This window comes from Mustela putorius, unplaced genomic scaffold (assembly GCF_011764305.1).
Source record: "Mustela putorius furo isolate JIRA1106 unplaced genomic scaffold, ASM1176430v1.1 tig00000095_pilon_pilon_pilon, whole genome shotgun sequence".
In the NCBI taxonomy this organism is placed as follows: domain Eukaryota; kingdom Metazoa; phylum Chordata; class Mammalia; order Carnivora; family Mustelidae; genus Mustela; species Mustela putorius.
The window spans coordinates 29153710-29169109 of NW_025421280.1; the positions used below are offsets into that span (position 1 = coordinate 29153710).

The 15400-nt window shown below is 49.3% G+C and overlaps 2 protein-coding genes across 3 annotated transcripts in view; one reads left to right on the plus strand and one right to left on the minus strand.

Moving 5' to 3' along the window:
• LOC101694333 (cytochrome P450 4F22) overlaps positions 1–15400 on the minus strand; it is a 58584-nt gene that overhangs the window by 42727 nt on the left and 457 nt on the right. The window contains exon 1 of one of the 2 annotated variants that reach the window (XM_004761124.3): positions 14514–15373. The exons of the other annotated variant lie outside the window; for it this stretch is intronic. The gene's annotated coding sequence lies outside the window, so the exon portion shown is untranslated. Of the gene's footprint in view, positions 1–14513; positions 15374–15400 lie in introns of those variants that run through there. 2 annotated transcript variants of the gene reach the window in all.
• Positions 7395–13084, plus strand: PGLYRP2 (peptidoglycan recognition protein 2). Its single transcript, XM_004761120.3, has 6 exons — positions 7395–7458; positions 8122–8245; positions 9378–10505; positions 11346–11556; positions 12135–12432; positions 12977–13084. The coding sequence occupies exons 2-6, from the start codon at positions 8182–8184 to the stop codon at positions 13064–13066; spliced, it is 1791 nt and encodes a 596-aa protein (XP_004761177.1). The 5' UTR covers positions 7395–7458; positions 8122–8181; the 3' UTR covers positions 13067–13084.

Sequence of the window (15400 nt, forward strand, 5' to 3'; positions counted from 1 at the left end):
ATGAAAAAGTTTTACTAGTGGGAAAGCGAAGAGATATAAGCTCTGGGGAGGAGAAATTGGTAATATCTGGCAAAATTGTATGCTCATTTATCCACCTAAGGGAATATATCCCAAAAGTCCCTTGTAAAACTAAGAAAAAGATAAATGAACATGGCTTTTCACAACAGCACTATTGAAAATATCAATATTTTTGAAATATTTATTTTGAAAATATTTATTGAAAATATCAAAATAGGGGCGCCTGGGTGGCTGAGTGGGTTAAGCCTCTGCCTTAGGCTCAGGTCATGATCCCAGGGTCCTGGGATCGAGCCCCACATCGGGCTCTCTGCTCAGCAGGGAGCCTGCTTTCTCCTCTCTCTCTGCCTGCTTCTCTGCCTACTTGTGATCTCTGTCTGTCAAATAAATAAATTGTAAAAAATCTTTAAACAAAGAAAATATCAAAAATATCAAAATGCTGGAGCATCTGGGTGGCTCAGGTGGTTAAGCACCTGCCTTTGGCTCAGATCAGAATCTCAGGGTCCTGGGATCGAGTCCAGCATTGGGCTCCCTGCTCAGCAGCGCAATCTGCTTCTCCCCCTCCCCCTGCTCATGGTCTCTCTCTCACCCACTCTATCTTTCAAATAAATACACAAATAAAATCTTTTTAAATACTGTATCAGAAGACTGGAAATAGCCCATAAGCCCATCAATAGGGTATGGTTGAATAAATCAAGGCACAGCCACATGTTGGGGTCCTATGCAGCTGTAAAAAGGAATGAGAATTATCTCTCTATTCTGGCATGAAGAGATCTCCAGGAAACAGTATTAAGTGGAAAGAAATATATATTATATATACTAGTGACAGTTACATAGATATATATAGTTTTTTAAAATGGAACAATAGGCGTGTCTGGGTGGCTCAGTGGGTTAAAGCCTCTGCCTTCGGCTCAGGTCATGATCTTAGGGTCCTAGGATCGAGCCCCGAATTGGGCTTTCTGCTCAGCAGGGAGCCTGCTTCCCTTCCCCTCTCTCTGCCTGCCTCTCTGCCTACTGTGATCTCTGTCAAATAAATAAATAAAATCTTTAAAAAAAATAAATAAAATGGAACCATAGACCATGAAAAAATTATAAATGATTACCTGAGGAGGAGGGAAAGAACATGATGAAAGGTAAATGAGTAGAAGCTAGATGTTTCTCTATATACCTTGTTTCGCAGATTTGACTTTAGAACCATGCAAATATCTCACATAATTCTAAGGCAATATTACACTTAACAAATAATCCCTCACTTCACACCCATTAGGATAGCTATTATAAAAAAGAAAATAACAAATGTCACAAAAGTGTAGAGAAAAATTGGAACTCTTGTGAACCACTGGTGGGAACGTAAAATGGGGCAGCCGCTGTGGAAAACAGTTTGGCAGGTTCTTTAAAAAATTAAACATACAATTATCACATCATCCAGCAATTCCACTTCTGGGTATATACCCAAAAGAAATGAAAGTGGGAACTCAACTCAAACAGATATTTGTACACTCACGTTCACAGCAGCACTACTCACAATAGCCCAAAGTGGAAACAACCCAAATGTCCATCAGCGAATGAATGGATAAACGAAATATGGTCTATCTGTACAACGGAATATTGTTCAGCCTAAACAAGGGGAAAACAGGGGCACCTGTGTGGCTCAGGATTAAGCATCCAATTCACAATTTTGGCTCAGATCATGATCTCATGGTCGTGAGATCGAGCCCCCAGTCAGGCTCCATGCCAGGCATGGAGCCTGCTTGGGATTTTCTCTCCTCATTCTTTCTCTCCCTCTCACTCTGCCCCTCCACCGCCCCCCGCCCGCTCATACTCACACCCTCTCTAACTTTCTCAAAAAATTTAATAAATCAATAAATACTTTAAAAATTAAAAAGAAAAAATGGTAGGGGATTTCCTACTTCTATCCAGTGAAAAGTCCTAGAAACAACTAACCCAGTAGCCATGAGCACCTTTAGCACTTTGATTCCTATCTCTAAGTACCACTTTCCAATCAAAGAAGGGCTCCCTGGGGAAATGGTTGATTCTCAGGTTTGTGGCAGGAAATGTACAAGATAGTCCTGAAATCTCTTGTTACATCATAAAAAAAAGAGCCATGTCAAAAGAACTCAGGAGTCACAGTGAAGAGGCTCCCACTGGCCAAAGGAGGGATAATAATTTGATTATCAGTAATGATAAAAAAAAAAAAACTTCAATGTATTCACACATTTCAGTAGTTTAAGTCCATGATTTTGTAAAGATATGGGGGGAGAGGTAAATCTCATTATCTACCTTTGGAGGATGTTAAGGAGCCCAGCAATGACTTTGAAAATGAGGGAAGGAAAGATATCAAGCATTTATCTTGTCCTTCCGTGTGAATTGTACCACTGGGTAACCAAATGGTAGATGAGAAGATGTTTCTCTCTCCAGATGAATTCCAGCTAATAAATGAAGAGAGAATGAATCATCCCAATATCACTCTGTTGTAGCTGCTAATGGGTTAACAGGTCTAGGCGATGATCACCAATGGCAGAGAACATCACAGAAGAGAGACAGGGGGTAGCAGTTATGGAAGAAATAAGATGGCTCGTGAGTTGACATGTGTCAGTTGGATGATGGGTACCTATGGGGATTCATTATATAATTCTCTCTACTTCTGAATATGTTTGAAATTTTCTGTTCTGAAAATAATGGTTAAAGCCCTTTGCGCTGTGTCATTCTCTCAAAGCAGGGTGACAACAGCTAGGAGCCGTGGTTTCTCAGTAAATATTCCCCAGGGTGTACCAACATCTGGCCCCATTTACCCCACACTCATTCTTGGCCTCTAGCATAGCGCCGAAGGCTGAACTCAGGATTTCACTATAATATGTCCTGTTCTTAGTTACAAAACTCCCTCCTCTCCAGTTTCAGTGCCAGGTGTTGAGAGATTAAATCTCACCTCTATTCTAAGATGTGACTGAACTCAACTTCTGCCCTCCAGGGACGGCGGAATCTCCCCAGCTGGAGGCTGTGGGGTCGCTGATCCACACCAGCAACTTTGCTTCCCTTTGGCAAATTGGGTTTGACCAATTCTGGGGCTGGCCTGCCTGGCTTCAGTGATCTGGCTGTGGTTCCAGACTGGCTGAAAGCCCAGCTGGCTGCTGTGGGGGTCAAGGCCAGCAGGGAAGCCTTGGCTTGGACAAGTGCCCCAGATGCAGAAATAATTCATGCCTGTGAGTCCAGACTACTAGAGGAAGAAGGACTCGGGCCATCATGGATTATCCTGTGCCCTGGATCTCTGCTGGGGAGGCTGGGCCAGTAGAGGGAGTGGGGGCAGAAACAACTCTACTCTTTGCATGCTTTCTATATGCAAGGATGGTCCTCAGCATATAGGACCACCTCATTTAGCTCCCAAAACAACCCTATGAGTTTGGTACTATTCTCCCACTTGAGAGATAGACAAAATGAGAGTTAGAGATTAAACCACTTGCTCCCGCTGGTAAACAGCAGAGTGAGAATTTGAACTTGGGTTAACTGACTCAGGAGGGATCAGCAAACTTTATTAAAAGTCCACATATAGGGGCGCCTGGGTGGCTCAGTGGGTTAAAGCCTCTGCCTTCGGTTGGGTCCTGATCCCAGGGTCCTGGGATGGAGCTGCACCGGGCTCTCTGCTCAGTGGGGAGCCTGCTTCCCTTCCTCTCTCTCTGCCTGCCTCTCTGCATGCTTGTGATCTCTGTCAAAAAATAAATAAAATCTTTTTTTTTAATTTTTTTAAATTAAAAATAAATAGGGGCTCAGTTGGTTAAGCGGCTGCCTTCGGCTCGGGTCATGATTCCAGGGTCCTGGGATCAAGCCCCGCATCAGGTTCCCTGCTCAGCAGAGAGCCTGCTTCTCTCTCCCCCCCTTTCCCTGCCGCTCTGCTTACTTGTGCTCTCTCTCTAGCTCTCTGTCAAATAAACAAATAAAATATTTTAAAAAATAAAAATAAATAAAAAGTCCACATATATCTAATGGGAATGAAATCATTACTGCAAAGAGCTATCTGCGCCCTCATATTCACTGCAGCATGGTTCACAATTGCCAAGACATGGAAATGGTCAGAGTCCTTCAGTGAATGCACAGATTTTTTAAGAGGTGGCATATATATATATATATATATATATATATATATATATATAATGGGGTATTATTCAGCCATAAGAAAAAAGAAGGAAATCCTGCAACTGAATGGCAGTAAACAGGTTATCAGTACTGTGTGATCTCACTTATGTGTAGAACCTAAAAAAACAAATAAAGTGACCTCATAGAAGAAGAAGTAGAATAGTAGCTTCCGGGCGTTGAGGATGGGGAAATGGGCAGATGCTGGTCAAAGGGTACGAACTTCAAGGTATATGATAAATAAGGTCTGAGGATCTAACGTACTGCATGGCGACTCCAGTTAACAGTACTGTGCTGTATACTTGAAAGTTGCTAAGAGTAAATTTCAAAAGTTCCCACCACAAAAAACAAACAAACAAAAAAAATAACTATGTGAGGTGATAGGATGTGTTAACTAACCTTATTGTGGTAAACATTTTGCAATTTACATGTATCAAATCATCGTGTTGCACACCTTTAACTTTACACAGTGTTACATGTCAATTATATCTCCATAAAGCTGGGGGGAGGGGAAGCCGTGTAGGAAATATTTCAGTTTTGCAGGCCAGAAAAAATTCATCTCTGCCATTATTACAGCATGAGGAAAGTCATAGATAAAATGAGAAAGTCATAGATAAAATGTAAATGAATGAGGAGGACGTGTTCCTATCACTTATTTACATAAATTTGTATTTATTTACATAAATTTATATGAACAAATTGTGGCACATCCATACAATGGAATATTATTCGGCCATAAAAAGAGAATGACTCAGGGATGCTTGGGTGGCTCAGTTGGTTAAGCGTCTACCCTCGGCTCAGGTCATGATCTCAGGGTCCTGGGATCGAGTCCAACATCCCAGCTGAGCTGGGAGCCCGCTTCTCTCTTTGCCTGCCTGATTCATGATAAGAAGCGCTGATTCACACCATGACCCAGATGAACCTCAGAAACATTATCTTGAGCGAAATAAACAGCCAGACACACCAAAACTCACATAGTGTCTGATCCTATGAATGTGAAACGTCCAGAACAGGCAGAAAGCAGGTCCGTGGTTCCCAGAAGTTGGGTGATAGTGACAGTGACTGTAAGTGAGTACAGGGTCTTATTTCAGGGTGATAGAAATGTCCTGGAACTAGACAGAGATGATGATTGCACAATTTTCTGAATGTACTAAATGCCATAGAATTATAAATTTTTAAGTGGTTCCTTTTATATTAGGTGAATTTCACCTTGAAAAAGTCCCAAAAGCAAAAAAAAATACATTGTCTACAAAACAGAGAGCCAGCCCATAGGCTGTCATTTGCAGACTCCTGCCCTACATCCTTTAACAAAACCCAGAGCTGAATAAAAAACTACAGACATATATATAAAATCTTTTATTATTATTAATTATTATTATCAGTGTCTTCATGATTATGCTTCTGCTACCAAAGTGAACATTATTAACTCTGATGTTGGCCCCAAGCCCAGTCTTGCCCCAAGTTCCTCTTCCTCTGGCCTCTGTCCATGATCCCACCTTCACTTTGGATCCAGGGCCCAGGACTCTGTCTGTCTGTCTGTGTCAATGCTACCTCCATTAGAGCTGTGCCCTCCATTAGGCCCCAGATAATGACTGTTCTCTTGAGTATAGTGTCTGTCTGCAGCCCGGAGGGGCCTTGACCTACCCTGGCAGGTGGTCCTCATGAGGTGTAAGGGAAGCAGGGGTGGGGACTGGTGATTCATCATGGGAATCCCAGCCTTTCTGCTAACTCCCAGGCCCAGCCCAGACCAGGCACTTTGGTGTGTGGGTGCATGCGTGCGTGTGTGTGTGCGTGCGTGCGCGTTTCACAGCCTAATCCCCAATTGACCTCACATCCTCAGTCAGGCCTTCTGTGCACTCAGCAATCCCTCCCTGACACCCACCTGGTCCCTGGCCTGTGCCAGGTACTTCTGGGCACCCTAAGAGGACTCAGAATCTCCCAGTTTGCAGGAGATAAAACTGGACATAGAAACTCCTAGCCCTGCATAGATGGGTCTGAGTCAAAGCGAGGCTCCCCAGGCTAGAGAGCCAGGATGGGTAAAGGGCAGACAGAACCAGGAGTAATCCAGGAGGCTTCCTGCAGGAAGGGTCCACCCCAGGACACAAATCCCAGACTCTAAAGGAAATGCTGGCTGGCCATGACATACCCCTGGCTTGAAATCTACCCAGCCTCTGTCACAAATTCCAAGGTTCAAAATGGAATCAAGGCTCTCTGGATGACTAGCCCAGGAGTTCTTGGGTGTGAAAGTCTGGAAACACTTCTGCGTGTGAATTACCCTGACCCTGACCCAGCCACAGGATAGTGGAAACATATTTTGCCCTTGGAGCACTCCCCAGGTTTCAGCTATGTGTCCTTGAGCAAGTTACTTAACCTCCCTGAGCTCATCTTCCTGCTGGGGAAAATGAGCGTAAATCGATGGTGGTATTAAACCAAAAGGGTTCTCTGGGGCTGCAATCAGTGGAAGCCGCAGAGGGACATTTCCAGGGTCCATAATGCCAAGGCAAGGTCATTCCCAGTCCAGGTGGACACTAGATGGGGATCTCCTCAGCCACCCCTCCACATTCTGGGAGCACTAGGGTAAAGCAAGCAGGATCACAATTCCTGATGTTAACTTTTCCCTCTGGCCCCAGTACGCCTCAGGACAGGGCTGATTCTGATCCTCTCTTTCTCTAAAAAGTTGATATTTTGTTATAGTGGATTTTTTGCATTCATTTTGGTCTTTTGAAATATCGCATTAAAATATAACTGGAACAAAGATTTTCAGCACCACCTTAAATTTTGAACCCCAGGCAGATACCTCCCTTCCTCACTCCATCCTCCCACCAGATGGACACATAGTCCAGGCAGAGCCCACCTCCCTTTCCCACTGCCCCTGTCCCCAAGTCCTTGGAAACTGGGATTCAGAGATTCCCTTGGAATCCCCCAGAGGCTGGTCTCCGTTCCCTCCCTCCCTCCCCAGCACCTAGTTCCTGAGTCCCCACTGTGGATGCTTGGTCCCCAGAGAGAGGACACTCTATAGCTGTGAAAACACCCCACCCCCTGCCCCCTGGGGAATCCCAGACCTGGCTCAGCCTGGGCATTCCCAGGCCCGCCCAGGGCCCGCCCCATACTGAGTCCCCAGCCTGGTGGGTCTCCTGGAAACTCCCAAAGCTGGTTTCGGGGTGGGAGGCCCACAGTGAAGCAATTCATACCACAGCCCCAACCACCTGGAGTCCATCCCACCTGAGTCCGGAATAAAGGGGAGGCAGGTTCATTTCTGCAGGACTCACACACCTGCTTTGCACGGGAAAAGAGGAGGACCCCTCACTGTCAATTCAGGTGAGCCCAGAAGCCAGCTCTCGGGACAAAGCCAGGGTCGGGAATCCTCCGGCCCAATCCCTGCTCTCAGCTTCCTTCGGTTGCTTGAGACTAGGACCTGGAACTGGTGAGAGGTGACAGCTCCTGATCCCAGGGGCTCAGAGCAGGCCTCAACAAACAATCTCCAGGCCCTGCACCCATCCTCTGCCTGAGCCTGAGGTGCTGACAGAAAAGAAGGCAGGAGGCGGTACCAACCCAAGGCCTCTCCTTCTCTCTCCTCCCCCAGCACAGCCAGTCTTACCAGTTTGGCGGGCACCTAAGAGTCCCCTCTGGGGCCAGCTGCCGCTCCAGAACAATAACTGCAGGAAGCGGGTAAAGTTTGCAGGACTGGCCTCAGTCTACCCCTCTTGGGAGCGTGCAGGGTTTGTTGGACCTCTAAACTACTTAGCCTCCAGGCCCCTCCTGGGATGGGTCTGGCCTGCTGACCTTTGACCTCAGCCTGGGAGGGACAGAATAGGATGGGGGAGCCCCTGAGATCCAGATGACCTTGACCTAGGGCACTCTGTCCCCATGCTTCCACTATCCCCCGCCCACAACTCCACAAGCGGCAGCCGTGTCATTCACCTCTGGACTTTGACAGAGGCCAAAGGCACCACTTAGTTCTCTATGCCCATCCCCTTCCAGTTCTGCCAAGGTCTCTGCTGAGGTCAACTGGATTTGTCCCTCAGAATCTGGAACCCCACAATGGTGGCCCAGGATATCCTCTGGATCCTGCTCGGATTGCTGCTGCGGCTGGAACCAGGGACAGGTGGGTGAGGAAGCAGAGACCCCGGGGGCCAGGACCCAGATCTGCAAGAGTGTACTACTGCCCCCTCTGCGTCCAGCCCTGTACAGGGTGAGGCTAGACACCCAGGAGGCCCCCATCTCAAGGAATCTCCAATCTCCAGATGCTCCCTGTAGGGTCAGGACAGGAGCTGAGGGACAGACTTGGGGCCAGAAGAGCAAAAATCAGTAGAGTTTCCTCAAAGTTTCCTAACTTTAGAAAGTTTGTTTATTTCATAAACATAGATTCCTTAAACATAGATTTAGGACAGGAGGAAGGGAAAAGTTTTTTACTTGATGGAGAAACAGGAAAGGGCATTTTAGGCAAAGAGAAGAACAAAGCTATAGAGGAGCCATAGAGTGGACCATCTGGAGAAGAACCTGGATTCTGGACAGTGTAAGGAATAAGCTACCTGGGTTCAAATGCTGCCTCTGCCACTTTCTAGCTGTGTGACCCTAGGCAGATGATTTAGCCTCTCTGTTCTCATTAGGGTCGTTGTGAAGATTAGACGGATTAAGCACTAGAACGGTGCTTGGCACATAGTAAATGTTTAATAAATGTTAGCTATCATCCAGCATCCCACCCAGCTCTAAGGCCAGCATTCTTGGGTTCCGGGTTCAGCCACTGATATTTCCATCACTGGGCACCGGTCCACTCTCTCCTCCCTCATCATCCTTAGGGACACTTTCCCCTCTAAAATCTCCCAAACTCCAATCCATCAAGAAAAACTGCCCATTTCTTCCTCAAAACACCTGGGAACTCTTCCCATTTTTTGTGCATCCCACTGGCTTCGGCCATCTTCATCGCTTGCCCCCACACTGTCCCTCCTTCCCTACTCTAGCTTCCCCTAAATCTGTTCTTCACATGGAAGCCAAAGGAGCAATCTTAGAATACCAGCCAGGCCATGACCTGCTACAGCTCCCCAGTGCTCACTGATCGTCTAAGCTCCTTAGCCGGTTGTCTGTGCCTCAGTGTCCTCATCTACACAAGGACAGTAGTGGGAGTCACAGGGTTGTCCGATGAAGAGCTGGGGGCACTGAGAAAAATGTGGAAGCAGCAGGGGGTGGGGAACAGAGGGTGCTGGGTCACTGGGCTAATGGTGTTCCTCCTCCTGCAGCCACACTGCCCCTGCTCATGGACTCTGTCATCCAGGCCCTCGCTGAGCTCGAGCAGAAGGTACCAGCCACCATTGCCAGCCACACTGCTTCTGCACTGCTGCTGTTTGCCCAGGACTCTGGCCCCCACGATGTCCTCCATCGCTTCCTGCTGGAGCAGTGGAACATCAAGGACACCAGGCTGGATCCCCAGCAACTGAGCTCAGAGTTTCAGGGCCTGATCAAGGACGTGGCCCAACATGGTATCCGCGGCAGGCAGGAATACGGAGTGGTGCTGGCACCCGATGGCTCTACAGTAGCTGTAGAGCCTCTTCTGGCAGGGCTGGAGGCAGGGCTACAAGGGAACAGAGTTGTCAGCCTGCCCTTGGACAGCACAGAGGCTCCTCTGGATACTGGAGCTGCCTTTCCAGACACTGGAACCGGGGTTCTGGATATAAGAGCCGCATCCCCAAGATTCAGGGATGCCTCCCCAGATGGTACCTCCTCAGATGTTCGAGCTATGCCTCCAAATAATAGAGCCACAGATCTAGATGACAAACCCACCTCTCCAGGTGTTAGATCTAGCTCTCCAGATGTCCCAGTCACTTCTCCAGATGTCCAAGCTTCCTCGCCAAGTGCCAAAGCCAAGTCCCCGACCACTGTGGACAGCCTCCTGGTGGTCACCCTGGCCAGAGACCTGGGTCTGGCCTTCCTCCAGGGCCCCCAGACCTGGAGCCATTCAGGCCTGGGGACCGAGGGCTGCTGGGACCAGCTCTCTGCCCCTCGTACCTTCACACTCTCAGACTCTGGGGCATCGCCAATCACCATGGCTTTCCTCAATGGGGCCCTGGATGGGGCCCTCCTTGGAGATTATCTAAGCCGAACCCCTGAGCCTCGGCCATCTCTCAGCCACCTGTTGAACCAATACTATGGAGCCGGGGTGGCTGGAGATTCAGGACTTCGCAGCAACTTCCGACGGCAGAACGCAGCTGCTCTGACCTCAGCCCCCACCTTGACACAGCAGATATGGGGGGCCCTTGTCCTGCTACAGAGACTGGAGCCAACACACCCTCAGCTGCAGGGCATGAGCCAGGAACAGCTGGCAGAGGTAGCCACCAATGCTACCAAGGAATTCACTGAGGCCTTCCTGGGTGAGAAGGGCCCCCAGCCCCTGGGACCTCCCCGTCACAGATACACTCTTAGCCTCGTGTGGTCAAGGGGATCCACGACTAGAGGATTCCAGAGGGGGAAATGGGGGCTCAAGCTGGGGAACCATGGTGGCTGCACAGGTAAAGAGAGGCCAGATTTGGGTCTTAAAGGATGAATAAAAGTTCATCCAAAAAAAAAAAAAAAAGAAGAAGAAGAAGAGGAAGAAGAAGAAGAAGAGGAGTTTGGGAAGGTAGGGGGCATTCCAGAAGGTGGGCTCAGGACTCACAAAGGCACAGAGGTTCAAATGGAAGTTCAGCCATAACTTCTGTGCACCATTAGGGAAGTTGCTTCACTTCTCTGAACCTCACCTTCTTCAGTGAAGCCTGGGAAAATCATTGCTTCCTCTTGGACGCTCTGGGTGGTTTAAGAGAGATGAAGCAGGGAAAGCAAGTAGCGCACAATTAGAGTCCCACAAGACATGGAGGCTGAGATTTCTCTTTTTTCACTGTGGCTGTCCCTCCCTAGAACTCAGAACAGAGTCAGCTGGAGAGGTTGGGTCCTGGATTGTAAGTAAAGGGCCTTAAAATAAGAGCTAAAATTCTTGGGGTTCATCCCCAAGGTGATGGGAAGCATAGCAGATATTCCAAGAGGACTGAAATGCTGTTCAATTCAGTGAAGTTAAAGCCCCGTGGAGGCCCCGTGTGTGGTGCAAAATGGAAATGTCCTCAAATCTGGAGGAACTCTGGAGGGATGGTCCATAGGTGTGCTCTAACGGGCGTGCAGGCAGGCGGCAGGCAGAGAAACAGCTGGCTGACCCCAGCCCCGGACTCCCTTCTCTGCAGGGTGCCCGGCCATTCACCCACGTTGCCGCTGGGGCGCCGCGCCCTATAGGGGTAGCCCCAGGCCGCTGCAGCTGCCCCTCAAGTTCTTGTATGTACATCACACATACCTGCCTGCGCCACCCTGCACGGATTTCGCGCGCTGCACCGCCGACATGCGCTCTATGCAGCGCTTCCACCAAGATACTCGGGGTTGGGACGACATCGGCTACAGGTAAACTGAGGCCCCGGGCTCGAGAACCTTTTAGGGTGTTGCCTGGGTGGGCGGAGCCTGATCGGGGGCGGGGCTTTGACCGGAGCCCACGGGGAGAGGCGGAGGAGGGGCCTTGGCGGTGGGCGTGGCCAAGTGGAGGCTGTGTGGCCTTGTCTCTAGTCCCGGCTTTAGGACTGGGATTCTTGGGTCTGAGATAGCAACTAGGAAAGGACGCAGGACCTGAGGAAGGAGCAAGACTTGTGTTTAAGAGCCGGGTCTGGGACGGAGCATCGATGGACTATGACCTAAGACAGAAAAGGTCTCTGAATTGGGCAGGAGCTGTACTTGAGACTGTGTGGAGGGGGCTGGGTAGAAAGGGGAGTGGCCAATGCTGAAGGTCGGATCCAGAAAGACGGGATAGTTTCTGCAGTGGCACTGTGGGAGTGGGAGGAGGATGGACGGGGCAGAGCCAGAGCGACCAGGCGGGACTTGGGTCGGAAGGGGCCCTTGGCTCAAGGGCAGAACTGGGGTAGGGGCCCAGATGAAAGGCGGGGCCTCGCTCACGCCGCATGGTGCCTGCTTCCCCCTCCCGTCTACAGTTTCGTGATCGGCTCAGACGGCTATGTGTACGAGGGCCGCGGCTGGCACTGGGTGGGCGCGCACACGTTGGGCCACAACACTCGCGGCTTCGGCGTGGCCTTCGTGGGCAACTACACAGCCGAGCTGCCTGCAAAGGCTGCGCTTCACACCGTGCAGGACCTGCTCCCTGGCTGCGCAGTGCGCGCTGGCCTCCTGCGGCCCGACTACGAGCTGTTGGGCCACCGCCAGTTGGTGCGCACTGACTGCCCTGGGGACGCGCTCTTCAGCCTGCTGCGCACCTGGCCGCGCTTCGCGGCGGTGAGTAAGGGACCCCGCCTGTGGCCCATCTTGCCGCGCAAGTTCCGAGCGCAGCCCTGACCCCTGTCTGCCTGCCCAACCGAGCAATCTATGTCCTGTCAGCATAACCTTGGCCTCATGATCCCACCCAGCCCCTGACCCTGATCACCAAAACATCGCTATATTCCCACCTGTACAATCTCATGTTACTTGCCCACTCCCTGTCTCAGCTGTACACTGGCCAGCAATCAGCGATGTACCCACCCCCTCCCTTTGGGTTCCCTGTCCTCTTCCTTATCCATTGTCCCATGGTGACACGGGCAGGCCCCCACTCCCCAAGCCTTACACTCCCCTGTCCTTTCTTTTTTATTTTTTTAAAGATTTTATTGATTTATTTGACAGGAAGAGTGAGAGACCATAAGCAGGGGGAGGAGTAGAGGGAGAAGGAGAAGCAGGCTCCTCACTGAGCAGGGAGCCCAATGCAGGGCTCCATCTTATGACCCGAGCTGCATGGAGACACCTAACCATCTGAGCCACCCATGCTCCCCTCCCCTGTCTTTTCTAGAATGTGAAACCAAGAACGGCCAGGAGGGCCTCCAGGAGATCCAGAAAGGAGCCACCTCCAACAAACGTGCCAGCCACAGACCTCCAATAAAGAGACAGTGGAAAGAAAGTCTGTATCTATGCATCATCTGTGTTTGCACATGTTGTCTTTTTTTTTTAAGATTTTATTTGTTAATTTGAGAGAGAGAATGAGTGGCAGGGAGGGGCAGAGGGAGAGGGAGAAGCAGACTCCCGTCTGAGCGTGAAGCCCAATGTGTGACTCAGTCCCAGGACCCTGAGATCATGACCTGAGCCGAAGGTAGACGCTTAACCGACTGAACCACCCAGGTGCCCTGCACACATTGTCTTAATTTGTGTTTGCCTAGAAGCAGACCAGAGACAAGAATTTCAGTGCAAGTTGTTTGGGAGACGAGGGTGATCCCAGGATGTACCAGTTGGGGAATGAGGAAGAGGTAGGGAAGGAAAGGCAGCCGGGAAAGGGTACTTAATCAAGTAAGTTGGCACTGAGGGGACATGGAGCTCAATCCCTCTGGGGACCTCCGGGGGACAATAAGACACACACCTCAGAGTCATACTGATCCAAGGGAGCAGGAGTATTGATCCTCCAACCCTCGTCATCATTTGGTTAAGGGCTGATCTCCAGGAGGTATTAATTCTCCAGCACTTTGGGGCTGCGTATTGTATGGGTAGAGTAGGCTCCCTCATCAGAGAAAGACCTCCAGCAAACATGCAGGGAGGTGGGAGTGGATCAGTATTCAGTGAAGTGAGAAAGACTCATGGGAACATACATCGGAACATGGGGCAGTGAATGGATTGAGAACAGCATGAGGGAGGCGGGCATATCTAAGGTGCATGCATCTATGTGAACATGTCCAGCTCCAAGAAAAAAGGGTCTTTGGCTCATGGAAGGTCCTACTCCTTGGGACAAAGTTTATAGAATTTGTAAGTCATGGGGCAAAATGAAAATGCAGGGCCCCTTGTTCAAAAAGCAGGAACTTCAAGACAACAACAGCAAAGCATGAAATCAAACGCAGTGTAGTACCCGTCTAAGCATGTGGGTCTTCAATGACTGCCCAGACCACATGCCCGTGAAAGTGGTCCTACCCACCCTATCCTGTGAATTCTGGCCACCCTTGCCTTTGCACAAACTGTTCCTTCTATCTTGTATGCTCATCCCATGGTCAACTCCTTATGATTTGTGCCACAAGTGTCACCTCTTCAGGGAGGTCCTCCTGGATTTTTCCACTTAGCCTCAGTCTCTGCTCCAATCTATTTTCCTCCAACTCCTCCTCACCAGCTAGGAATGTCCTACATTGATGTTCAGGATCTCTCTCCCCCACTGAACTGTGTGCTCCAGGAGGGCAAGAACCAAGTTTGTTCAGTTCCCTGTGGCTTCTCCGACACCTCAGTATATAATAGGCACTCAGGAAACATTTATTGAGTGAAAAAAGACTCCCATTATGAACCTTCTGGAGCTAATATTTTCATCTTGTTGTACAAATAAGGAAACCGAGGCTCAGAGAGAGGAAGTGACTCACCTGAGGTCACACAGTGAGTGAAGGACCAGCTGGCACTGGAACCCACTCCTGGGCCAGGATTCGGCTGAATCTCATGCTGACTCATTCATTTCTTAGAAGAGCATTTGCCCACCTCTTTTTACAAGTACAACAGAGATACAGGAAGATACAGACAAAGTGCACTGGACTGTACAGCTCAATACATTTTCACAACAGAACACACCCTTGTGACAAGTGCTCACCCAATTCAAGAAAGGGGACATGTTAAATTTGCTATGTGACTTTCACCACCATTAGGAAAAACAAAACAAAACAAACAAATATATATATGCCAAGAACCTTCTCTCATGCTCCCCTACTCTCCTCCAAAGGAACTAACATCCTGACTTGTTCCACAGTTTTGCCTCCTTTGCGACTATATTAAAGGGACCACAAGGTATTTACTGTTCACCGTTTGTGATTCATCTGGGTTCAATCAATCATCCAGCAGTTTGCTTGTTTCCTTGCTGCATGGTATCCCACTGCAGATGGGATCACAACTGATCCATTCCACAGTAGACGGACACTAGGGTGGCCTCCAGTTTGGGACTATCACAAAGAGCGCTAGTGGGCTTGTCTGTTGGGTGTATACCTAACACTATAACCACTGGACCAGAGGAAGGGTGTAGGGTCACTGTTAGGAGATCATGCCAGTTTTCCAACTTAGGTGAATTGATCTACACTCTGACCAGCAGCGGAGGAGCGCTCCAGGTACCGTGTATTCTCACCAGCACCTGGTCAGTCTGTACCCATTCTGCAGAGAAGGTATCTGAGGCTCAGAGAGAGGCATTACTGCCTCCGGATCAATGAGAGATTCTGGGTCCTGCTTTGTCATCTCCTCTGCCTCCCGCATCCTGCCCCCGCTCTGC

What these genes read in the sequence shown, in the direction of transcription:
- PGLYRP2 (XM_004761120.3), top strand. Translation starts at nt 8,182, where the DNA reads ATGGTGGCCCAGGATATCCTCTGGATCCTGCTCGGATTGCTGCTGCGG. An exon ending in GCGGCTGGAACCAGGGACAG is followed by an intron (nt 8,246 to 9,377) that starts GTGGGTGAGGAA and finishes CTCCTCCTGCAG; the next exon opens with CCACACTGCCCCTGCTCATG. An exon ending in TGGGACGACATCGGCTACAG is followed by an intron (nt 11,557 to 12,134) that starts GTAAACTGAGGC and finishes TCCCGTCTACAG; the next exon opens with TTTCGTGATCGGCTCAGACG.